General features: G+C 35.4%; 1 protein-coding gene across 4 annotated transcripts in view; it reads right to left on the minus strand.

Annotated features, from left to right (window-relative positions):
• Window positions 1–27,140, minus strand: part of TTBK2 (tau tubulin kinase 2) — a 105,288-nt gene that overhangs the window by 32,274 nt on the left and 45,874 nt on the right. For 3 of the 4 annotated variants that reach the window (XM_068946010.1, XM_068946011.1, XM_068946009.1), the window contains 5 exons: window positions 26,899–27,003; window positions 7,570–7,635; window positions 6,892–6,984; window positions 5,753–5,878; window positions 1,939–2,096 (listed from right to left, as the gene is read on the minus strand). In XM_068946010.1, coding sequence (XP_068802111.1) covers window positions 1,939–2,096; window positions 5,753–5,878; window positions 6,892–6,984; window positions 7,570–7,635; window positions 26,899–27,003 — 548 coding nt within the window. Of the gene's footprint in view, window positions 1–1,938; window positions 2,097–5,752; window positions 5,879–6,891; window positions 6,985–7,569; window positions 7,636–25,924; window positions 25,997–26,898; window positions 27,004–27,140 lie in introns of those variants that run through there. The other variant, XM_068946012.1, reaches the window with a different exon arrangement.

Below are 27,140 nucleotides of genomic sequence, written 5' to 3' on the forward strand. Positions count from 1 at the left end.
AACAGGTATGCATTTGAAGATTACATAATTTAAACTATCATCTTCTATTTCCAGAAGAATAAAAATTTCCCTATCTACAAAACTGGTTGCTATTTTATCTACTGTTCATCAAAGGCCATTAATAGAATTTCAAGATCTAAAGGTGAATTCAAAATCTGTTTAAGTATTAAAATGTTTAAGAAATAAATGTGTATGCTAGAAGGCTGCTGGCTTTACAGGACTATTTGAAGTTTAGGTTCCTTTAATTACTTTTCAAGATCCACTCTCAGAGGTTCTCCTTCCCCACTGCAGATAACATCACAGTCAGCTGAAGTAGAAATTGCCCCATTTTTCTTAATATTGCTTGAAGGTGCACAGACTGTTATAGCTCAGGAAGGAGAATATAAAACATGAACTCCTAAAATTTTAAGTTAGAGGTTGAAAAAATATGTTTAGGACTCTTTTTGTGTGTAGAATTCTTCTGTAGTTTGCAGGATTCTGTTCTCCTGTTTATATCATCTCGGCAGCTAAATAAGACGAAACTGATTTTCTCCAGCTACTGTACAGCTACTAGGTTTTAGGCTGCTGGAACACTGTTGCTTAAAGAATATTTATATTCTGTAATCATTCAGCCACTCAGAAGTAGACTTGGAAGAACATGCTTAGAGTAAGCACAGGCTGTTCTTCACATTTTGAAAGTTAAAAAAAATAAAAAAGAGAGAGAGAGAAAATACAAAATCCTTCCAAAAAAAATCTCGTTCAAAAAGATTAATGGCAACTTTGCTAATATAGTTTTTTCTTTTCTTCAAAATTTTGTAGAATAACAAAACAGAGTTTGAGGACTACATTGCATAGATATAATATAGTTTTAATCAATATTCTTATCAAAGTGTTTTTTTTATCCAATTATTGATAATCAAACACATAAACATAACTCTGAAAAGACATCACATTTTAATTAAAGTTCTGTAGTCCCAGTGACTTAGCAGTAGATAAAACTGAGGCAGCGCTATTCCTAAAACATGAATGGTCCGGACATCAATTAATAATCATTCCTCTATGGACACCAAAATTAGTAATTCCAGATGAGACTATCAATAACACCAGTGTAACGCTTAGTGTGATAATGAGACTGAATCATATGCAAAATCCCTGTCTGCTTCAGCATGGTCACACATCCACAAAACATTAACACTAGTTAATGTCTTGACTGACGTTTATTTCAATCTTTTTTAAAAAATTACCTTATAATAGTAATAGGGATCTAATACATTCTATATGAAATTCTAGCATTTTTCAGCCCTGCTACACTCAAACTTTCACATCGCTTGGATAAAAGGTGATCTATGCAAGGCCTAGGTCAGGCGCAAGCTCTTCCTCCTCACCCACATACACCTGTAATGTTCCCCAGTCTCCTGAGATGAGTATTATTAAACATTACATCTCCTCCAACTTCTTTAATTACAAAAGGTCTCAAAGATCTCACTAAGCATCAAATTGGTATAAAATCATTCTTGATACCTATAACAAAAAAACAAAAAAAATCTATTTTCAAATTGCCTATAAAGATCCATTCATTTTTCAAAGTTACAAGGAAAACGCAGCAAATGCCTTATTGCAAAGCCTACTGGAGACAATGGGGTTATTTCCACTCTGTTCAACTTAACAGGCATCAGTTAAAGTCACAAAGTATAGTTTAGCAAACGATTGACTAGCAAATGAGAATGTACATGCAATGTCCTGAGCTACCATTCTTTACTACTATAAATTTAGGACCACCGTGCTGATTTTTAAGAATAGTGTAAACAGGAACCCTAAAAAGGGAAATACTTCAATTGCTCTCAGTCCTCCACTCTATTTATTCAATGTCCTGCAGAAAAAAACTACATTATAGACGTAACTTTCCTTTGGTATCCTGTGTTTGCTTTTTAGGTGAACACAGAAAACATGCATACCTACCCAATTGCAGCTGGAGTAAGACGAGTGTGTAACTGAGGTGTAGTTGAAGTTGTTGTTGTAGTCAGAGAGCCATCAGTTCCACTCTTCTCCCAGTCGAAAGGGTCACTTTCAATAACCCCAAATGTTTTCATGCTGTTGTCAAACACAGACATGAGAAGCTAAAGATAAAGAAAAAAGTTAATAAGCTTCCTTTTCGTATGAGAGAAAGATAAAGCAATTGAGATGCATCCTTCTGTAATACTTTAACATATGTCTCCTTTTTAAGATTTTGACTGACAAAAATTTTCCTTAAAAAGGAGGGGGAGCGTTTTCACAATGTGTTACATTAACTGCTTCAGATTTGTCATTTTTCAAAGTTTCAAGGACAAGACTTGCAAATTTCTGGTTTATAAAAATAAACAAACAAATGACACCTTTGCTTCCAGAAATAAAGAGATGCAAAGAAACATGCAAGTTGACATTTGCGTGTGGAGCATTTTAGAAGGGAATTTAGACAGAAACGCGAACAGAAAAGTGCAGGAAATGCACTAATCACAGGCTTCCTTAAAAAGCTTGGAACATTTACACACAGACAAGCATGACTAAGTGGCTGCAGAACAGAATCAAATAGAGAAGGATGAAAAAATATATTAGGTGACACCATCTGAAACCAAAGAAATGAATCAGGAGCATGTAGGGAGCATGCTGACTTGCTAATTTATATATTTCTGTCATTTAGAGACATGTGCCATTTAGCTCATATAAAGCTAACACCCATTCCACAGATAGGACAAACTGTAAGCTTTCCTCCCCGATTTTATTCTATGAAAAAACATTTAGGACAATCTGTGCTGAAATTGCATCTATTTTCCCCTAGCTTTGGAAAAACTTCGCCACATTGCAGTCACTGGTGGGAAGGCTGCGTCCATATCACGTCATCTCTTACTCCATAACATCTTTCCTTCCTAAAAGCTAAAATTCCAGTTTTCATTCTTACTTCCCATCTATAATATCGAATATTTCCCATGTCTGACCCATTTGAAAACACATATCCTCTTTCAACTCTAGAGCAGATGAGCAGCTTGGATCATTTTCCGTGTCTAATGTGATTGTATCCATGCAATCCTTACTCTCAAGATCCTTCCAAGTTCTACCCCAGTTAGTTCCAAGAGCCTGCTAAACTGCGCATAAATCCATAGTTCATTCTCTGTCCTGTACGGACCCTCCCTTTATTCTAGTCTTCCTGTACACCTTCAGTACACCTCTCTGTGAAGTTATCGTTAAGATCAATCCCCTTGAAATCTCCATTACAATTTCTGCTATAATGCAAATACAGATGCAAATCTTTAACTATGCTGGGATGCTGAGGCAATGTGTGCACAAATAACTGCATAAAATAAGCGCAACTTACTTTGTCAAATCAGACCTTGGATTCTAGACCTATGTTACTGTACAGTCTAAAAAGATCATACACTCTTCAAAGCAGGGACATCGACCATTTACATGCTTGTTTGGTGCCTAAGTATAATTATGAACAAAGAATGATATATATCCAATAAATGAAAAGTATTGTTACAACAAATAGTAATTAAGAGAGACCAGAGCTTAAAGGATCATTGAAGTAAAATATTTTCTCATCTCTTCAAAGAACACCATCTCACTCTCTCTCTAAGGCACAGTAGCAAGACTGTTGGAAGGCTTGAGCTACAGCTGTACAATTGCACATGTTCCACAACTGTTCAGCAGACCGTAAATTACTGGGCTCTCTTTCTCACTGAGCAGCTCTGTAGTGGTACCACATTAATCCCTGCATGCATTTGCTATGTTACATACAAGTAGGCCACATAAAAAAGTTTTCACAAAAATATGTATGTATGTACATATTACCATATAGGATACATAATAAAAATAAAATACAGTAGTCAGTTTACAGCAAAGGTTTTCTATGCAACATCAAAGTTTCTGCAATCAGTAATTTTTATCACAGAACAAGAAAGTCTGATTCATCTTGGTAATAAGGCACACAAAACACTCAAAATTTTCTTAATCGTTTTCCTCCCTAGCAGTAAAGTATAGGATAAATTCCACAGAATGCTGTATTAAACAGGTGAAATAAAGTAGTATTTTAGTCTTCAGGAACTTGAATATTTCCTGTATTTGTGAAAAAATTTTTAGATTTTTTTCCCCCTCAAAATTGAATTTTATTGCAAATACACAAGAGACACCACTATATTTAGAGAAATTCACCGAAACACAGGAAATTAGTTATCACTTGCAATTTCCAGTTCTGATTCAGAATCCTGTATATCTTGATTTCTCTGTTAATCTTACCAAGCCAAGCGCAGGAATTGAAAAAAAAAAAAAAAAAAACCTCAAGCAAACTGGCATTATGCAGTCTGATCATCCCTGTGGCAGACACAGGAAGTTAATTTCTTTCAGCAGAAAAAAGTTAAATCACAAAGAATGGTTAAAAAGCTGAATAAGGAATAAACATGTCTTGCAGACACATTTTCACAGACAGGTCGAACACAATGATTTCCTAGGAAAAAGCTTAGTAGAAACAAGTTATATACAGTATAAAATAAACTGATAAACTGAAGCAAAAGCAGAGTGTTAGCTGCTGTTGTGATCTATCTTTCAGCATTAGTGACTGTTAATCAGGTTAGCTTTGAATTGAATTAATATACTCTGTGAAAAGAAGTGAATCCACACATAACGTGTTCATCTGGCCAAAAAAGTTTTCTGCTTTAGAACAGCAGATACGCTTGGATATGGAGATCAACAACAACAACAACACTTCCTGAAGAAAGCAAGTTAACTTAATTTGCTCCAGCGTAATTTGACTAATACTGTAACTATTCCAATCTGCATTCTTATCAAAGTTATAATTCCAGAATTAGTCAAAATGATGAATCTATTCAGTTGAACTGATTCAATTCTCACAGCAGCAGAAAACTATTTGTTTTGTCTTTGCTTGATTAGTGAGTTGAACAAACTCAGAGAGGCAGAGGGCTGAAGCAAGCGAGAATGTGGGATAAGATTGTATGTTTCTGGAAACAGGAGGGAAGGCACACTGGAACAACTTCCTCCTCTTCTGACAGTGGTTAGATGTTAGATCAGTTCAGCTTCTCCCATAATCTGTGAGTCGAAAAAAACCACAGTCCCTCCCTTCCACTACTTCCCTGAACATTCCTCTGCTTCTTTTGACATACTAGTACAGAACAGCAATATTATTTTTGAGTTTTATTTATTGTTAAAACATGAGTCAACACTGAGTGAATAAAAGTGCATGCCCTACAGCATGTCCTCTTGCATCTACCCTTTTATCACTGAACTGAGGTCATCAATTTCAGCATGCAGTACTCTCTTAAATGAAGGAACACGACTGTCCAGTTTTCTGGTGTATATAATCTCTGTAGGCAACACCTCAGTGTTAAGAGCCTAGCGTGGCTGTAATTTGCTGTCCTCTAAGCATACGCGCTGTTGGTGCTGAGTTCAAGATGCTGAAAAATTGCCAGGATCACTATTGGTGAGAAAGCAATCTGATCAATTTAATTCAAGGAGCCTAAAACACAGAACCTAAAATACAGAAACTTAAGTATAGAAATATAGAAACTTAACTGCCTTGCCCTTCCAAAATGGGGTTGAGGTGAGGAGGAATGTTATCTTTAAACTGTAAATTCCCACAGTAGTGGATGGTCATTAAAATAACTTTATGGTGGGACAATCCATAACTATTCTCAAGAATATAATGAAATTAAAGGAAACTGAAGATAAAACAGCATAAAATTTTGTTATTTAAAAATCAGGAATACAAAAATGTAAAAACATTTACCTGGTAATCAGGTTTGGTAAAGTAATCTAAATTAGAAATGTGATCCAGAAAGATGTTGAAGTCTTGAGGGAGGTGTTTCAACATAAGCCTGTGCTCATACCTTTCCTTAATGGAGCCCACTTGCTCCTACAAGCAGATAACATACAACAACAAATATTAGCACACCTTCATTCTCTGCTGCCACCTATTCACACTGTATCTCACAGCCGTTCAATGCAACTCTGACCAGAAAGATGGGTGGGTGTATTACACTAAATAATACTGAGGAAGGCAATTCTTCAGCATATAGCAAGATAAGAGCTTCTGTTATTGCCCTCAGTACATATGCAAGATAACTTACAAACTTCAAATTCAATTTTAAATGCTAAACCTATTTAGTTTTCTCTTGTGTTTGCATGCTGACTGATATCAAGGACTATCATTAGACACTCCAAGCCTTCCAAAAGGCATGTCTTAAAGAATAAAATATCTTGTTGCATCGTCTGAAGTTCAGTCAATTTTTGACATATATTTGGTCACCACAGTATATTTCAGTATTTTTGTTTAGTATAGATCATTAAATCAAGAACAAAATAATAGAAGCCACCTATATAGCTCATTGTCATCTATGAAAGTATAAACTACATCAGAGGCTACCTTTGTTTAAGTGTAATTTCAAAAGAAGCTAAAAGAAGTAATAGAAACCAGCCATGAGATGCTGTTTCTTCACACAGCTCGCCCACAACATGTGGCCAAAAGCACTACCACATATTCACTTTTGTTCAACAGCAACTAAAAATGCCCTTTTACAAATTCTCAAAATGGAAAAGAAATTCTAAATGTGTGATAGGTGACATGAAAAAGTACTCAACTGAAAAGAGGAATATGGAGTAAGTGGCATATATACACTTAACGTTTGCTCTGTAAAACATTTGCAAAAACTAGAAGCATAGTCTACTTTTGCAGTAAGATAGTTGGTAAAACTTAATTGCATTTGATGCCATGAACACTAAGTAGGAAGAGAAACCAGAAAACACTGTAAAATGCCATGTTAAACTTTAATGAATCACTGATTCTTGGGTGGAATCTTTATCATAGCATGTGCCTGCAGTTCTGAAGTGAATCTTCCTCATCCTCTTTGGTTTCATTTCTCTGCTTACCTTATCTTTTATTTTTCTCCAAGGCAGTTGTCCAACCACAAACTCCACCAACATGTAAAACAGGGACCAGAGGTCATCATGCCGTCCCATTTCCTGTGAAAAAGAAAGAAGTTATCATTCAAATGCATCTTACAAGTACCTACAAGACAAAAAGGACTTTGCTAGTAGATTCTTCATTGCTGTGGAGACTTAAATTATTATATATATAAAAATAAACACTGCAAAACAAATTCTTATAATGTTTTAAGTAGGAACAGAAACGTAGCTATCCAGTGACCTACTAAAAAACACAGAAAACAAAAGCTGAATTGTATTAAAATAAGATTATCTTTACTCTGTAAGAGCTGCTTATTCAGATTTTTTAGTGTACGATGTTAAGAAGACATACAGGAGAGAAGGTATTTCATAAAACTCAGTAATTTTACTTTTTCAGTTTATTAACTTACGATACAATTGAACACCAATGGTAAGTATTAAAACGACTATTGTTTCCACAGGAACCATTTTACTCTCCACTACTGTAAATACTATCCTTTCCCAAAATTTAGAAGCATAAATTTTTACATAATAAGCACACATATGAAGAATATAAAAAAGGAAATGGATATCAGATACCTTACTGACTGTTTTCAGCTATTAGTAAATTAAGATGGATATGATATAAGTTCAGATACTCACTCTGTTTCTATGAGCATTGATTGATGCATACCGTACCGTTCCTCGAAAACCAGCAACAGCTCGTGGCTGTCAAAGAAGAACAGAAAAACAACAAGACTCTCATTATCAGAAATAAACTTACTGAACATCTACAAAATGAGTACGGGGCCATGACAAACATCATTTTGAGATTTTTTGTTTTATATCAAACGACTGTACTTCTAGAAGGTATCAACAGGCATTCAAGTAGGTACAACAAAGTGACATGTGTCACAATTTCTTAATTCATTTCTTTATGCCAGTTTTTGTTCTGCATAGACATCAAGTCCTGTTCACCTCATCTCTCAAAAAAAACTATATATGGCAGAATTAGTCATCTTTTTCTCCAATAAAGAAATTATTCCTTGATTTTTAATATTAGATGTCTGAGTTTTAAATTATGAAAGGATCAAAAATTTAACAATAATTTCCAGTTTGCTCAAATACATCAATATTAAGTTGTATCAAATACAGCAATATTAGGTTGTAAGAGCAGATAATCAGCCATTTATCAAAATGTATTAGCAACGTTTTCACAAACTATTTTCTGGACCAGCAAATCAATCAATTTTTGAGAAATTCCAAGAGCAGCAAAAGGCACGTGTAAGTCTGAAAGCTGAGGCTGAGCTACTAGTAGGTAGCAAGGGTTGCACTACCGTCACCAATTGGAAATATTTCCTTCTTTTCTAGTTTCTACACACCAGTCTTTCCTCCCTCACACTCTAGACATTGTATGTTCGTAAGTTAATTGTTATTTTACAGCCATAAAAGAGATTTTCCCATTGTTTCTTCTCTTAAATAAAATACTACGCAAAGAACAGCATAACTGATAATACTGTCATAATTAATATATATATACAGGAAAAAAATCAGACCGTAACATATTACTTTACCCAAGACACCTCTCCAATCCATTCCAGACCTTCTTGATTAATCACCCTATATATAATAGAAGAAACCACTGCCAGAACTGCTGAGTTTTATTTCTTTTATTCCACCTTGTCTTTCCAGTCAAGGATAATTCTTTTTGGTTCCTCTAACTATGAATGTGAGAAGCTTGAATTACCTTCCTCACCCCTGAGGTATACTGAAAGGAGTACTGGTGACCTGTTGGCCTGCCCTGGACTGATGACAGTTCTTAAGATCTTACAACATTTATCATAATACATTGAAAGTCTGGGTTGAAATGCACATGGAGATAACCTTAACACAGAACCATTACACTACTAAAAGAAAACACCTCAGTCTCTCCCTATAATATGAGCATAATTTCTTCTTTTCTACCAAGACAAGCAATATTGAGAGTTATCATAAGTGTTTCAGAAGCTGCCGTAGCCATCAGGAACGCTATCAATTAAAACCATCTCTCAATAGGATTATGCGGCAAGGTGTTTAAAAAGCATTCAAAGGGCCATATGATCAATGTCTGTTAGAGTGGTACTAAAGAGAGCTGAACCAGGGTTAGTTAAGGTGGAGAATATTTTCCTGGATGTTCTTAATATGAACAGATTCTCTGACACCAGGTACTATAAATAGATTATCTAACATTTTGCACATTCTTGTAAAGTTTAATACATTTTGTGTTCAGGCAAGATAGACAATTTAGTTACTACCTTAAATCTTGTGATTATATCACAACCCAAACTGTATTTTTTCCCCCCTGTACAGCGCTGGGTACAGAGCTTACTTCTGCAGCTGCTTTAACCTTACATGCCTTCTCTGTAAGCCGTCATTATCTGGATGCTGTCAGAAGTGTCAAGACTTTATAATAGCTATATCATGTGCCATGCCCATACTGCCCAATCAGGAATTTTCTAGCAAACTTTACTCTGTTGCTAAACTTGCACTTTCATGTAGAGAAAAGACAAAAAGGCAATAATAGCAACTCCCTGAATGATTCATTGGATTTTTAAATAAAATCCCTCTCTGCCACTGCTAATCATGTTTGTTTGCTTGTAGGCACCCCCAAGTGTTTCCTATAGGAGCTCATCTGCCAACAATTAAAAAAAAGAGTCTTGCAGAAACATTGCTTATTGTCTTCCGGATCCCACACCTAAAAAACCTGCTACAGCAGCAACTAAGTTTCCTTTAAAGCAAACTGAATTTCTTTTGTTGAGAAAATAGCTTAACAGACACATTTTTCAGTCATTAAAGGCAACATATTAAGCCAACCATCAGAATCTATTGCGTTTTTGGAGCATATAGTTATAGACTGCATTTGTAATTAAAGATGGTGAAGCCTACATTTGAATACTCCTGTGAATTTCACGGACACCCTTGATTAAAATGGATCACATCTATGTTCCTTTCCATGACAAATTAAATAATCAGTCCTTCTCTGCTTCTTCACTTGAAATTTAGTAGGGATTTTTTCTTGTCAGTCATAGGTTCTGGGAGCAACCACCACATCCAGGTGTTGCCTTCATTGCAGAGATCCATTAACAGCTCTCAAAACATTCAGTAATGGATTCTGTTCTTCAGCTTTTCCACATTTAACACCATAATTTATTTTGCATTAATTCTAATTTATTTATGGCAACTACTGTTACCATTTTTTTTTCCTTTTCAAATAATAGAGGAAAGCTTTTGAAACAGACAAACCCCAGATTGGCACAGGCACAAATGGGAAATTACGGAAGAGTCCCTAAAAGCTAGAATCTTACTTTCTGCAGAAAAAAATAATTTCTACAATACTTCACTTTCAGTGCCAGGAATTGTGTTAGTGATAAGGGGCATATGGATCACAATGAGTCAGTTTCTTTATCAGAATAAGGAAGGTAATTTCAACGAAGGCTACAGTTCTTTCATATTCGTCATATATTTGATGCTAAAAGTCTCAAAGGAAACAGTGAGTTATTTTGCAGATCTTCCACAAAACCATACCCATTTGGATCAGTTTACATTTAAAAAGGTTCTTCTAATGTAATTAGCTCAAACAGTGATCTGGAAGTCAGAACTCTCTCAGATTTGATTACTATCACTAGAGTCTTCAAATGAAAGTTAAAAGAGATTATTCTGAAGCAATACGTATATGAAGCAGATCCAGTGAGCAAGAAGGATTCTTCTACACATACAGGTACTTCTTAATGTAATACCATGGTTTTTTGAAGGTAGCCCTGCACTGGAAACCTGTGACAATGCCTTATATAAAATATAGGAAATGGGGGGTTCCTACAAACGTGAACTATTTCTCCTAAGCACGCTGTCAGTTGCAGATTCATGGGAGATGTTACACTCGCGAACTTCTCTAAGACTACTGGTTAATTGGAGAGCCTAGGGAGGAGGCAATCACATTGCTTTAACTCAGTTCACTATCTCTAGATAAACTCTCTGGGTTTATTACTTTGAGCTAGACTCACGTTTCACACCTGGCAACAGTGGAAACGTTACATCTTCATTTAGTAGAGCAAAATTATTACAATCATGGAAACTAGATCATAAACACGAAAAGATGAAACAATAATTATTCCTCATACAGTATCTGACACACCTCAAGATTCTTCCTATCAGACAGGCAGTGACTGAGAATTCTTAAAAGTGTCTTTAGGTTTTAAGACTGAGGAACCGGCTAAGCCGGTGAGCATCCATCTTCTAAATGTTGTCCCTAAAGCTGAATTCTAAAGCTAATAAGGGGTGGGTAAAGACAAGACCACCTATGCTATTTCCCTTTGTTAAAGGCAGGATTCTCATTTCCTATCTTTCCTCTTTAAAAAGTCAGTTTCCTAATTCTTTTATCTAATGGGAATACAGTCCCACACTTTTCTTTATACCAAATGGCTGAGAAAAATTCATATTTCCACTCCCCTTTTTCTGTGGGTATAGGCTTTCTAACCTAATTTAATGCCACACATGCATTAGCAGCAGTTTAAAGTAAATGAAAAATTCAGGGCTCAGCTGAGTAAGGAAAGATCAAGGAGTTGAAAACCATTACAATACATTATACATCATAATTAATTTTCACTGTTTGTACAGCTTATCAAACCCACACTTTTAGCTCTATATAAAAACCACATAAGACACACTGATAATAGGGAGTACTTTGCATGTAGAACTCTTTTATCAAGCCATCTCTTCCCAGTTGTCAGTATGATGCACTATTTGGTCTCAGTTCTACCTAAATAGAAGTTGTAATTCCCAAAAATTGACTGCATCTGTGTGATCCTCTGCTACCCAGTTCCAGCAGAAGCTGGGTAGGAAACTGAGTTAGCATCTAACACTACCATTAAATTCTGTTATTGTAGGTTCCAAAAGACACGTGGTAACAGACCAAATTTTAACTCCAACTGTCCTTGCCATAATGAACACTGCTGCCTTCAAGACAGAGCTATTTGATACACTCTTGAACCATCTCCTAAGCTGCTCAGTTTTCAATCTGCAAAATTTATTTAACCAATGTGATGCACTAGTTGAAAACTGGAATGGTTCCAAAGCTGATTCACAAGCAGACAAAAAGCCTGGTGGGCTGGAGGTGGTAACAACCTACTGTATGTCTGTCACAGACCTGAGCTTACACCAGTGAGGCAGAGATTACTGTAAGAGGAGGACTATCCACCTTATCTGGCTAACACTCGGACAGAATTTCAGCAGACAGCAGAAATACTTCCTTAATTATTTCCATTAAGTAAAAAATTTAAGGTTGTTTTGCATTATGTGAAGTCCTGTGCTCTTAGACTGGAAAACTGAGGCTTTTGTTTTTAATTTCTTTGTACATATCACATTTAGTATTTACAAAGATAATACCATGCATTAAAGAGTTGCATCAATCCAGCAGTAGAGGCAGCACCATAATTTTGAAGACTGCATAACTAAGAATGAGAAGCAAAAGGTGTCAAGCAAGCAAATGCACAAAAAAGAATAGGTTTTCCTTTTTTTTTTTTTTTAAATCATTCAAAATATTTTTTCATAACTCAGTAGTGCTTTTAGTCTATAGCTCAGAAAGAATTAGAAACTAGAGTTTCTGTTTTAATTTTGTTCTGCTTCTATTTTCACCAGGAAATAAATTCTACATGAGCAAACCTTCTGTCTTTCCACTGTAATAGCTTTTAATTTCAAACAAATAGGATAGCTCTCCAAGACATTCAGTTCCTACAAGTTAAAAGAAAATCTGTGATAAGACTGAGAACCCAAATCAGTACCTTGATACGGAGACAGACAGTTAAAATTCAACTAAAACGTCCCAAATCCATCTTAAGAGACAACAAGTCAGTTGGTCAACCCGCATGCACTTTAGATAGCAAATAAGCACATGCCTAGCCCTGAAATTGTCAGCACATGCTACCATGACCCTGAGCAGAAAGGCAGATGTAATATGGAGCTGAAAATACTAAGAAATTTGCAGAGCACAAGGGAAATAGTACACATATCCATAGGAAGGCAGTAGTTCATTAGTTTCATCATTCATGGAATAGCCTGGATTTTTTCAAAGATAGTATCAGATCAAATCTTAGTAGGAAAAAAAAATTTTTTTTAATTCTTCTTTATATTTTTAAAGGCTGTTATAGCTCAGATAGCTCACGTGAGGGTGACAGAGCACTGGAACAGGTTGCCCAGAGAGGTTGTGGAGTCTCCTTCCCTGGAGATATTCAAAACCCGTCTGGATGCGATCCTGGGAAATATGCTCTAGAGGACCCTGCTTGAGCAGGGAGGTTGGACTAGATGATCTCCAGAGGTCCCTTCCAACCTAAACCATTCTGTGATTCTCTCGAGCTTCTATCAATTCTATAGCAAATAAAGGAAATGCTATGTTAGAATATAGAACAGCTATGCAAGATAGCAGAATTTCCAAATTAAATTATTCACTGATTGTTTCAATATGATATCAGTGTTCTGCAGACCACAGGAAAGAAAAAAGAACCCAATGTACTCCAAGAATTACAAAATATAGTATTTTGAGTATTAAATCTTTTTCATATCTCGGCAATTTATTAGCCCGTGCCTTCAAACAGGATAATAATGGTTTGCATATTCTTTTTATTCTTCACCCAAAAACTCCAAATCACAAAGAATCTTCCTCTTAAAGAAATACCCCTACTTGGTTTTAAGTTTTACATTTTATTTAATTACTGCAGGAACATTCCATAGGAATGTTACAAAATAGTATCACACAGCATGAAGTTTATATCTCCATTTTGTGTCACCTTTTCAGTTAATTCACAATGTTCTTTTCTCATCTTTTAAGTTAACTCAGCATCCACCTTTTTCACTTTGTACTATCAGATATAAGAGGCCAACTGGCCCTCTCTATGACACTGATCTCCTCCATTTCCTTCTTTGTCAGTAATACAGCCAAACTTGCAATGACCAAGTTCAGTGAATGCTAAAAATGTTGAGCATATCATATTGTGCCTTAAATAATCTTGCTCTGTCTCCTTGAAGGAGCTTATGACTGATGAATGTAATAAATGGTATTGCACTGATAATATAGCTATATCTCATGCGTTGCTTTTAAAACTTTAAAAATAATCTACCAATTTAATAGATGTTTTAATCTCTTCTACACAAAAAGCAATGTCTGTGCAAACCTCTCCAAATTAACTCTCATGTCTTCCCTACAAAGTTATCACTAATTTAGAAATAGGTCTCAGATGACTGATGGCACAATTCTTCCAACTCATGCAGATTCCCCAATGCAAAAACAATAAAAGGGCTCTTGGCTTAGCCTCTCCAGAAAATAATCATTATGAAATGTTTCCAGATCAAACATTTTGACATAAAATTTAAATCATCTTCAGTTTATGCTGGGATTTAAGAAGGAAAAAAAAAAAGAATTAGGTTCCAGTCTTACTGACTTTATTGACATGAGATGAATTAAGGAGTAGCTTACAGGGTGTTTAAGAATGAGGCTATAGGTTTACAATTTTCCCTTCAATGGCTCAGAGTTTATATAATAATTCCTTTGTTAGATAATTGAGAATTATAAAGAGAAAACAAAGCTGTACCAATTCACCTTAGACAGAGTTCCATTAACTGAAATAATGCGGTTGTTTTTTTGAAAGTAGTTCATCTTTTTAGAAGTCCTCAACTATCAAATGCTCAGCTCAGAATTTAGAAGGAAACATCACGAACCTGATATATTTCAAGAAAATGTATATTATATAGTCTGACTGATGCAGATTTAATGAGGCAAAACTGAAAGCATAGTTTTTAAATGTGTTCTTCAGACATTTTCTTTGTTTTACAGTAGCAAAACGTATAAGATTTAATTTGACAGACATGAAAAGGAAGAAGTAGACTAGAACAGGAAGGGATGCTCAGGTTTCCAAAAAACAACCCAGGTGCCCTCTTCCAACGCTACTTTTGAATCACTATTTACTAATAAAAATATTCATTTCAGAAATAAAAAAGATATAGTAAATATTGTTTACAACTCTGTAAAATGTATTTTAAAAAGATTTCTACCTCATTATTTATGTTCTGTATATAATTAAACATTTGATGGACTAATCATTTTGAAAAAAATACATAGGAGAAATACATACAATGGGTAAGAAGTAGTAAACAAAGTGCAGGGTTATTTTAAATCGGTTGTGTATGAATTTTAATTTATTGGAATAATGTTGTGGCCCTGATTGTGTGTTTCTACAGCGATTAGTGAAATCAGCTCAGCTCCTATAGTACAAATGAAAATAAAGAGCACTGGAGATTTATGTGACATATTGTATTCTATTTGGCAGCTGAATTAAGCTACTGATTATAAAGATAATTAGTTTTACTTTATTAGAACTGAAAATAACTGTAGTGGGTTTCTTTGACTATATGTCAGGATACATTTAAAATCCTAGGAGAGACTGTTCAAAGTACATGCCTAATTTTAAACAAATAAGTGTAGTCTTGTTTTTTCCAGTTGTTGCCTTAACGAGAGGGCAGATATCTGCTTCTAATTCAAGCATCCTAATACGGAATCTTAAAACAAACTGTAAAGTTACAACTTTTTATGCTTAAAAAAGTAATTGCTCATTTAGACCTTCACAGTATCTGGAAGGATTTGGATTAGACATTTAAGAAACAGAAGAAGTTAGAAAATAAATCAGTAACAGCTTTAAAGAAAAGAAAATAGCAATCTTTAAATCAGCTCAAATGATTATTGAATAGAAAGCAAATGAAACAAAGGTGCAAGATTCACACGACTGTAACTCAGTATATGGATATCGTCTATATATCAATAAATAATATATGCTTTACATTTTTGAGTTATGTATGTAGGTACGTTTGTTTCCAACACCAACCACAACATGTTCTCGATGCCCGGGAGATAGACTGAAGACTTACATGACGAAATAAATATACTATGCTACTAATCAAACAACACATCAACAACAGTCTTTGCAAAATGCCTATAGACTTGCAAAACGTTCAGTATAAAACTGTTATCTACTGCTACTGTTTTACAGACCCAGCTGTCCCATGCTCCCAAGAAACGCTGAAGAGCAGTGCAGAGAGGAGCCGGTCAGGATCTCGACTGCTTGAGTCTAAGCTACCTGTCCTGTGGCTCAAGCCAAAACTGTACTTACCAGCTTTAATTTATTCCACTGATGTCAAACTCCTCATAAGCATGTGACAGTGAAAAATGGGACATAGTTTAGCCTTATTGTATCATTACCCACTTCCCTGCCATGTTTTTAACCCCCTTCATATAGATCAGAATGGATATTCCTAGCGAGTGTTTCAAGAAGCAGCTGACTCTCTGCCACGTGCTACACAGGTGGCACAAAGCCACCTTGGTAAACTGGGGACTCCAGCTTAAGACTCCCAGTCGATCAAGATAAAAACATTGTAATAAAAAAAAAAAAAAGAGAGGAAAGAAAGAAGAAAAAAAAAGAATCTTTCAATGTACTGGCATGAAATTTTTTCTAAAGAAAGTGTAATGGTGCAAGAACAAACTAGATTAATCTCAAACATGGCAAGTCAATGTAACATGTATGGGTCTTATGGCCACCCAAAAGCCTTAATTATGGGCACCTGGGTAAGTCTAGACACACAGGTTTATGCATATGAAGAATTGTTTTAAAAGCTGCCTATTAGCCCCCCCACATTTTTTTGAACCTGCTAGTCCATTTCAGTGAAATTTAACAGACACATAGCAGTCGGGTGCCTACTCAGCACACACACTGCTCAAAACCTGTCACAGCACTTGCTGCCTTTGTCCAGCCGGCAGTTACTGGACACAGGAACGAAACAGAAATAGTAGATCTAGAAGAAGAAGAAGAAACCAAGAGCAGCTTAAAAGGGAGCTGGAGGCACTTTGGCTGGAGGCCAAAGACGACATGTAAAGAAGAGTTAGATTTATGGGTGGAGAGGGTGAGAAGCACTGAAAGCAAGTAAGAATAAAGACAAATACATTTCTGTGTAGCGTTCTGTGCAGGTGTTTTTTGGTTTTGTTTATTTTTGGAATTTAACTTCTTAAAGTGTATTTCCAGGACACGATTTGTGGTTTTCCAAAAGTGAAACTTGAAGATAAAAACCCAATTGCTGAAAAACGCTTAGAACGTGAGAGCACTGAAGAAAAACAAATGGCATTTTTCTGGTTTTGTAAATAAACACCTGAATAAAATAAGTTTTTCAAAGTTTGATGTGAACAGATTTTTATTTACTTCCATAGAGAATAAAGACATCTAAACATTTACAACTCCTTCACTTAAGCCTTGCATTTGGGTTTCAGAACAATTTTATTCTAAGGAAAGAGCACTTGATGCACATGAATCCATGTGCAGAAAAAACAACCCACTATAATTAGTGAATCATATGTTAATAGGGTGAATATATTGTCAAGGACCTGCAAGAAATATGCCATTTTTAGTAACTCTTCAAGTGAATACGAAATACACAGAGTAGGTGGCAAAACAGTGAGATATCATCTGTACTCTAAGGCATACAGTGTTATTACTAACCACATCTAGAATATGGTGTTTGCACTCAAAATCTAGCCTGACAAGCTAGAAGCTTTGTCGTAGTACGCTGAAGACAGACTTCAAGCTCTTGGTAGTAGTCTCTGAAAAAATTTCTTCCCCTAAGTTCCTGAAACTAACTCTTCCTCCTTATTCATAAGGAAAAGGATAAATTTTAGAATGGCATTACAAATAATCATTGTGGAATACCAAAATGAGTATTTTTTCTCTAACAATTATTGTCTTACACTTATGATTAATTTTATACAGAGGGGGAGAGGTTTTTTTGTTTTTTGTTTTTTGTTTTTTGTTTTTTTTACACCAACTTTATAACACATTACTTCCTATACGGTCAATATGTAAAGATAAGACTTATGGAAATTCTCCATTCACTTTGTTGGAAGGGGAATAAGGACAGCTACAACTAAAACATTTGGGAAATGCTTTGGAGAAATAGTATTTCACTGTTTTATGGAAAAAATTCCCCTGTCATTGGATTTAGAAAAAGAAGTTTGAGGAGAGAACTAGAAGAAAAAATGGTATTTCTACTACAATATGGAAAAAGAAGCTTATAGAAAAGGGCAAAAAAGGAAATGACAGAAGTGAAAATTTTAAGAATCAGGAAAAATAAGGAAGAGATTTGATATTAGTTTTATGAACAGTGAGACATAACTTCCTATGTTTATAGCAATGTATTCCCAATTTTTAAAAGTGGTGCAACTCTGCTATTTTAATGCTAACATTTTGTACTGAAAGCTTGGGTCAGACAGAATGAATGACCCGAACAATGTACCACTGGCTAAGTCTCCAAGTTTATGAATCAGGAAAATCTAACTGATAATTAAGGGGACAAACAGGTATGCCACTTGAATCATTTGCCCTTCAAATATGTAAAAAATAGTGCATTCTGTAGCAGTAGTTTATATGACAGACTGCTGCTTACTGACTTCCAAAGGTTAAGCTTTGTGACTGTTCTACACTATTCTAGAAAGAGGGCTTTGGGTGGATAGGAAAATGCAGCACCAAGGAAGGAGTTAATACCTACAGAAACAATTTCTTAGATTCCATCATCTATTGTGCTGTTTATCCACCAAGAATATCTCCTTCGAGTCTTGCTTTTTACCTTCCAAATCAGTCACACTGTTACCTGCCTGCTGCAAACCAAATGAAGGTCATTTTAGATAATTTAATCCAAAGGTGAATAATCATGCTACTGCAAATCCCATTGGGGGAAAAACAACAAATCAGGCTGAAAACTGCTTGCTCCTTAATTCTGTAAATCAAAAGTCCACATATGACACCCTAGAAATGTAACGAAAAATAAATATTACAAATGTTGAATAATCAAAGTGCTCTCTTGAGATTCATCTTCCTATTCTTTAAATACTGCTTGCTGAGAGAAGTTCTTTCGTACTAAACCTGCTTATTTCAAAACAGTGTTTAGATGTCAGGGATAAAAAATATGCTCTAAGTCGAGAAATAAGTCAACAAGCAATCTTCAGTTTTCATATCCTTTTACCATTTTATGGTTGCTTAACAACAATACATACTGAGGTGAATACAAATAAATCCCTCCTCAAGTTGTATATGTATGTGCTTAGATTTATTAAATGCTACGAGCGTCTTTGTAACAATGGATAAAAGACTTAAAAGGAAAACTAACCAATGTGTGTCCCAAACACAAGAGAAGGTCACAAGTCAGACAAATTAAGAAAACCATCTGAATACACATCAATAAAAACATTTCTGCATTTAGAATAATTTAATACTATTTTATGGTGTGGTACTGGATAATTACACTGTACCAAGGGTGAGAAGTGTATGCAATATATTAAAAAAATAGATTTTATATTCATTAAGGTGTCATTTCAGATTTCTACTCCCATATGCACCACAATGAACATCAGAAAACATCAGAAGCAGTTTTACTGACAATGACTAGAAAAGTTCTCTCAGAGGTCCAGGGGAATTGGCTTTTGATGAACCAGCTGAAGGAAATCCTTTAAATTGATAGCACTCCATGACCCACGTTTGCTGAAATTTAAAATACAGCATATGAACATTCTGCTGTACCATTTGGAGAGTATTTCATATCTCAGTGGGCTAATTCTTTCTGGGATGATACAGAAGAGGATAATTTCAACTGTCTTCTACAAACATCATCATTTACGTCACATATTCATAGTGAATTTGGGATTTCTGTCTGGAACATTACTCCATTTCCTCTTTTACTTTCCTTAACTAACTCTTCTGCTAAATAAAAAGATCTTTACAGGCTTGCAACTACAACATTTTTAAAAACAATTCTGATAACACATCTGTATTATACAGGCAAAACTCTACGCTAGGGCATGTCTTCATGTTCTCAGCATTAAGGTCCCTTTGGAAACATGCGGAAGGAAAAGAATTTGGCTGAATGACTTATAATTCAAGAATACTTAATATACAACTGGAATACAGGCTGACAGTGATATTTCTGGCTTATTCAATGATAAAAATATTTTGGCTATCTGCTCCATCAAGAATGGATGATAACAGAAAGCTAAATTCCCATTTCCCTTGTAAATCTACTGAATATCATAGGCAGAGCTCTACTCATGCCCATTTGTTGCAAAACAAATACATTTCTAGTATTTTTTTAATAGAAAAATATACAGAAAGGGTAGATACACAATTCATAAAGGAAGGTATTTATCTATAAAGTGATGAAGGTAAGTAAGATATTCATTTATATCAAAGATGTTTATTTTGTAAGATATACCAAAGATACCAAAGAGGTGCCAAGGTACAGACAGGAGAGTTAGAAATTCAGCCCCACTCAGTTTAACAAGATTTAATTAAAAAATACAATAAAGCATTACCGTCTTAAGATGATGTGTGTGAAGTAATTAAAAAGCAAAAATAAAAAAATATGTCAGAAAGCTGTATTGGGATGAAGAGTTTAAATTCATGCACATAAGAAGAATCCTGGAGAAGATGAAAAAGGTCTTTGCTGTGACTGCACTCCTATGTTCAGGAGCAAAAACAGGCAAACTGCCCTTAAGGCAGTCGAGCTCACTCCAGCATTCTCATACGCTACTACAGACTCTGAAAAGGTCACCTGATTTGTTCCAGCATCTATACTGTGGAAGCTAGTGAAGACCCGACAGAAGAATGATCTTCCTCTCCCATTTCCATCTCAGGGGAGATGAGACAGAAATTTGGTTAGTACCACTTATTCATAGGAATTCCTGCTCTTCATAATCAGGGAATCATGGGAACATCTACGGCTGGAAAGGAGTCCCTGGTAGCATGATTTTAATGGAGCTACACCACCACAGGCTCTGAAATTAAGATAGGCAGTGTGAAGATAAAGAACATCTCTAAAAATGACAAAGGGGTGTCTTAGGATCTGACAACTATGAAAGTGAAACTCTGGGGACCCTTTTTAACAGAACTAAGGCTTGAACCCTTAGTAGAATTGTTTGGGACAATCTCTGTGAAAGACTTCCTCATTCTAAGCTCTTTTCTTTGAAATTTCATACAGAAATGATCATTCTTGCAGGAAAGAAGGCTAAGAGAGACCAGAATTTCTCAGGAACAATTGACAAAATTAAAATATAAAACCCTCCCTCCAAACTTGTCTATGAGAAATAGGACAACGAATAATAGCCCAACTGAAGACAGGATATTGAAACTACATTTTCTTTTTTAAGCAATTCAGAAGCTAGCAATATGTATGTAGCATGTGAATAAATAAGACTTCCTATCATTCATGTATCATTTATTTTATTAGAATATAATCTCTTCCAGATACAGCATTATCTCCATGTTTATATAGTGCTGTCCTGGCTGGCATTATATACTGCCTTTTGCTGTTAAGCATTCCTTCCATTTAAACACTAAATAACAATTATGGTCACAATAGATAGTATAGATTCTAGGTTTATGGGTCAAACAAAGAATTTCTAATTCTTAAAGAAAATAAGCATACTCTTCTAGATTTCTTTCTGAACAGGAGAGATTTAAAGTAATGACTTTTTAGATGGTTACAGAAACCCCCTTCCCAACATAAGGAACAGTTTGAAGTAAAGCATGAAATCCCTTTCTTTAAATTCTAGAAGCAGGTAACAAACAGGAGTCACCATCTTTACTGTTAATCATTTTTACTGTGAGCAAGAGGTGATAGGCTAGGCGGTCAAAGACCCCGAAGAGCCTTAAAAAATGAAAGTACGTAGCTTGTCTGATGCATTTCGGAAGGTTGACATGATCAAAACAAATTACATAAACTGTTTCTGTAATAGCACTCTGAATGCTTATGTTCGTCAAGGAAAAAGCCTTGTACTTGTCAAGCCAGAAAAAGGATGCTACAACAGTCAGGACAGCGGATGACGAGCCTAGACAATGAATGTAAACGGCAAATAAAAGTTTTGTCTCAAACATATAACACAGAAAAAACTGTCAGAATTTGGACATAGGCTGGATGTAAAGACAAAGTGAGTCTAAACTGCCAGTATGCACTGTAGCGTATGCAGTGATTATGAACAGAAGTAGCAATGAGCACTCGGCACAGAAGAAAGGAGTCTGAGAGCTCTACATTAACCATGTTGAGTTTGAGTTCATCATTAGTCACTCACACAGGTACTACAGATAGAGGACACAGTTTCCGTCGAACAGGAGGCGACAGTATTGCAACAGGGACATAGATCTGTGAATCATGAGCGTAGAGGTGATGCTGTGCTTATGAATAAGACTACCTGAAGATAAAAGGGAAAAGGAGGGAACATAAGACTAGGTAGTTACACACTGAAGGATAAGACTAGAAATTAAATCATGACAAAAGCTGGAGCCAGAGCACAGTCAGATAATGGAAGATTGTCACCAAAGGTAAAGAGGAAGAGGCAGAACAAATCCATACGCAGGTTTAAGATTTGTATTAATAGAAAGTGGAGAAAAGGAGAGAAAGCTGATAGGAACTGTAGAAGATGGAAGGTAGCGATGATGGGAAGGAAAACCAGTACAGGAAAAGAAAATCGTAATAGATTGTCCGCTGTTCCCATGGGCATGGGAAAAGCTATAAATTAGCAACAAACGGACAAGAAGGAAGAAAAAGAAAGGATATTGTTCTAATGGCAGAAATCTTAAAATTCTGGACGCTAACATCGCTCAGTAAAAACAAACTATATAGATTTTCTTTCCACTGCAGACTAAACTACTAATGCAGTTTTCTTTGCAAGCTTGATTATACTACGGTCTCTAGATAATTTGATTTAATTAATACATATTTTTAACAAATATAATCATGTCAATTTACTAATATATGATCCACTACTCATTTCAAGGCAGACTAAACCAGAGTAGCTTTACTCGTTGTGAACTTTGGAATAAACACTACTTACGGTAAATGGCAAAAGAGGAAACCACTAAAATAAACTTATTTTATTTCACTGCAAATCATAAATTAAAATATGTGCTTATGCTCATCAGTGTAGCACAATGTCTCATTTTAAAAACTCTCTTCAACAATAAACAACAATCAAATGGGTATTCAAGAAATTAGTGCCAAGAAATCAAGGAGAAAAAGCTAGATTATGCTCAAGTTGAACTGAAACAAGCAGTATTTAAACAAAGGCTTTGTTTTTCTACAGTGCACAAAAGTCCTGGGAGCAATTTTTGCTGTAATTACATCTACTTACTCTAGAGAATAATTTAATTTATCATAGAAGATAGAGCTGTTTTTGACTTAATTCTGCAGCCATTTAGGAAGGTAGAAGAGCATGGCAGCAAGAAGAGAAAAGAGACTACAGTAAACACAAATTGATCCAATGTTATTGTAAAATTTGCCCAAAGAGTCTATGATAACTCATTAAAATCTTGTAATTAAATTAATATGACGAGTGGGAGACCCAGTTCCATAGTGTATGATTTGGAGTAGATAGTAGGTAGATAGTACGTAGATAAGCGCACATGAAGAAACTGATGTTCAGAATGTGTCTATATACACGTAGAAACAGTAGGAAAGAGGAGGGAGAACCAAACCTACGCTAGGGAAGCGATTGCGTCATCAATACATTTTCTACAATGAAACCTGGCATGTTTGGTAATTACTGTAATAACAATATGGAAAAAAAGTAATTTCTGAGATACTGACAAAAATATTTAAGTTCTTTAACTGAAATGTATCTTCATTTCTACTTTAAAACATGAAAGTTTTCTGTCGGAACATTTCTGTAACTTCATCAACGTTTCTCCAGACTCATTATTACTGTTGACCGTCTTCGAACTTTGCTGCCAGTACATTACAGGCGGCACAGGTAGAGAAACCTATATGCAAACATCGGCCACTACTTTTCATATAAGATCCTGTGTACAGCTGTTCCTAACTTTCGGCATATCGAACATTTAAGCTAAAATTCTTCTTGTTGGATGCCTGTTTCTTTGGCTGGTTACTTTTATTTCAGCAAATCACTTCAATCAGTTCTCAAATGCAGCTGAAGCAAATGTTTGTTGTCTGTTTATTAATCTCTACAACAATTTGTAAGAAGCCTGTATCCTCAGTATGCTTTGGAACAAGGACAGTCAAGGAGGGATTTGAGACCATATCATAATAGTGCCAAGGAATACTCTACTAGCTATCCAAAACTGATTATGCCTCAGCTTTTGAAGACATAAACTTCACACAAACTCAGTACAGGACTTGTCTGAATCAGGCATCTAAATTCTTCAAATGTTTTCTCTGTCATGAGGTGTAATCCATTCTAGAGCTGCAACAGCTTGAATTCCTATTTCTCTCTTCCTCTTTCAGAATGCTTACATTTCATTGTGGTGCTACGAGAAGAAACTGAGAGCAAAGAGAATTTCATTTAGTTGCATTGCGTTACTCCTGCTGGCACCCAAATGCAAGGGAAAGAGAAATTAACTGGAAATCAAGCAATAGGAGGAGCTGGATGAAGAAAGGAAATCAGAGAGGAGACACACAAAAAAAGATTCCACCTAGAACAAGCACTGGTTTAAGACAGAAATGCAGCGGGGTCCAAACGGACGGTTGAAAAGATCAGTAACCACCAGTACATGCTTCATTAAGATATTGGAATAAAACAATGAATTCCTACATTTCACAATTCCTTTTCCTGTAACAGATCTGAAACAAGAGCGCCTTATCACACTGAAGTCACATGCAAGTCTGCTGTATATCTCTGTGTTGGTATAACGTACTGCAATTAACTAACAGTGTAACGTTGGGTAGCTTAACAATTTGATAAATTTCTCATTTCCTCTTTGTTTCTTGACCTGACTTCCCAAAAAAAAAAAGCAGAATTCTTCACCATAAGGATCTCCTTTAAATTTCTTACTGTTTGAGCTTCAATCAAGTGAACTCCTGCCTAACACGAAGATTTGCTCTATAAAACTGATTATCACTTATTCTTGTAATTCCCTTTTACTCTCACTCCCCTTACTAGCATAAGCTACAGGCTGTTTAAGAACTGCATGACACCCTTCTTTTCTACCAGCCTTGAAGCCGATTAGATTTGTCTCCAACACTTTCTGGAGCATCTTGTCATAGTCCTTCCTGCTTTAACTGTGTCCACAAAAGCCTCTTTTGTCTTATTGTGCAGCAACCGGTTTTGAGATGAATAAGCAGACTTTTGGCCACCAGGAATTCCTTTATGTTGGTGGAAATACGAAGCTGTCAGAGGACTAAAATCTGATGCTATAATTTCCAAAACTTCTCTTCCGATTCTTTTATAATGTCAGTCATGAAAATTCAAGGATTCAGGGATGACATGTCAAATTTCAGTGCGACCAGATTCTTTCAGAGGAAGTTAGGTATATTAGGCTTATTATAAAAATACAGTATCAACCTTAACTGAGAAGCAGGTTCTTAACAATAAAGTACTACGGTTATTGAAGAATATGCCTTTACACTTTTTCAGGTTATTTGTAGTATCTGCTGAGGAATTCTAATGAAGATTAGAAGATGAATAGCTTTAAGGAGAAGCATATAGCATGTTTAATGAACATGCTATTAATTTTTATTAGCAACCATATTGTTTGCCTTGCTTATTATTTATACAATGTAACTGACTATTAAGTGCAAACAAAACTACTAACTTTTTTCTCACTGCCACTCTATTTTTAAGGATTGTTTAGAGTTTTCCGACAGCATAGACTAAATTGAAGAATTGCTTCAGTTACACTGAAGGGCACTGCAATGAAAAACAAAAGGCAAGAACTGAGTTGTTACAAAATAAAAAATAGGTGATAATAACAGAAAATTCAATATTTCTGTTATGTTTTCTGAAAATGCTACCATTGGTGTACATGTATGTTCAAATGATAGAATCTTGGGAATTGTTTTCCTTTCAAAATTACCAGTCAGATAGAAAAACATCGGAAGCAGCCAAACATACAAAAGACAAGAACGTTGAGAGAAAATAAATAAACAAACAAACTACTTAAAATGTTTAGCTCACCTTTCCAACAGCAGCAGCCACCCTGTTGGTCTCCCCTGCTCTTTGCTTTCATTGCAATGTCCAGCATTATGGCTGAAGGAATAGAGTATAGCAGAACCTCGCTAATTTACCTTACTAATTCACACACCTCATAATTTGCACACAAAAGTTTGCCACTTTCCCAACTTCTTAGGCAAAATCAAACTGAAAATGCTGCAGAGATGGTTTCAACCACTCACATCACATTAGTATATATGCTACACAGTATTGACTAGTACGCTATTGAGTATTATCATAAAATTGTAAACTAGTCTAATAAAGCAAATATATTTTTAAAGCATCACCACGTATCATGTCATTGACTTGCATATATGCAAACGTTGACATTAATAAAAGGTCTCCCCATTAGTGAATTAGGGAGGCTCTACTGTACTTAAAAATGTAGTGTCCTCATTGATAACCTTGAATCTACAATTTTCTTCAGACTTCATCACATGGGAATACAGCAACTACACTTAACCATAGCCTGTTACATATTGTAATTACAGTGTCCTGGCACTGTTTTAACTTTTCAGACTTTTGGTTTCAGAAGATCATATATTCAGTTTACTGTTTGACTTTTTTTTTTCCCTCCTGCAAAGATTTTTTTCTGCAATGTAAAATACTAAGTGAAGTTCAGCCCTGGAATAGTATTATTCTATTCAGTGAAATTAATCCCATTTTTCACTCAATTTTCTAAATGGAAAGACTGATTATCCAAAAAAAAAAAATTTCACAGAATAGACCTGTGCCTCAAGCCAAAATCAAAAACAATGTTCATTCTTGACTGCCAATCTTTGAATGTAATCAATAAATTACATGGCATTTCTGATCTGGGGTGAAGTTTGTCAAGTTTATATCAGTTACCAGTTCCATGGTACTTACACATTCCCCCCGCCCCAAAGTATATTTCTACATTCAATTAACCAAACTGACAATTGTGAAAAATATCTTACTGGTCTGACATCCCCACATGAGTTGGTAAATTGCCGAGCCAAGCCAAAATCCAGCATATAACACTTCCTGCAGGTGCTAGGAAAACGTCCCATGGCAAAGTTGGACTAGGAAGAAAAACAAATACATATATGTATGTATGTATACATTAATACAGAGACATGATCATAGAAAAACTGTGTTCTACTTTTCTATCCTTCTTTCCATATTTTCAATTCTATTAAGCTCCCATTACATTTGAAAA

The sequence above is a fragment of the Struthio camelus genome, chromosome 5 (genome assembly GCF_040807025.1).
Source record: "Struthio camelus isolate bStrCam1 chromosome 5, bStrCam1.hap1, whole genome shotgun sequence".
In the NCBI taxonomy this organism is placed as follows: Eukaryota; Metazoa; Chordata; class Aves; order Struthioniformes; family Struthionidae; genus Struthio; species Struthio camelus.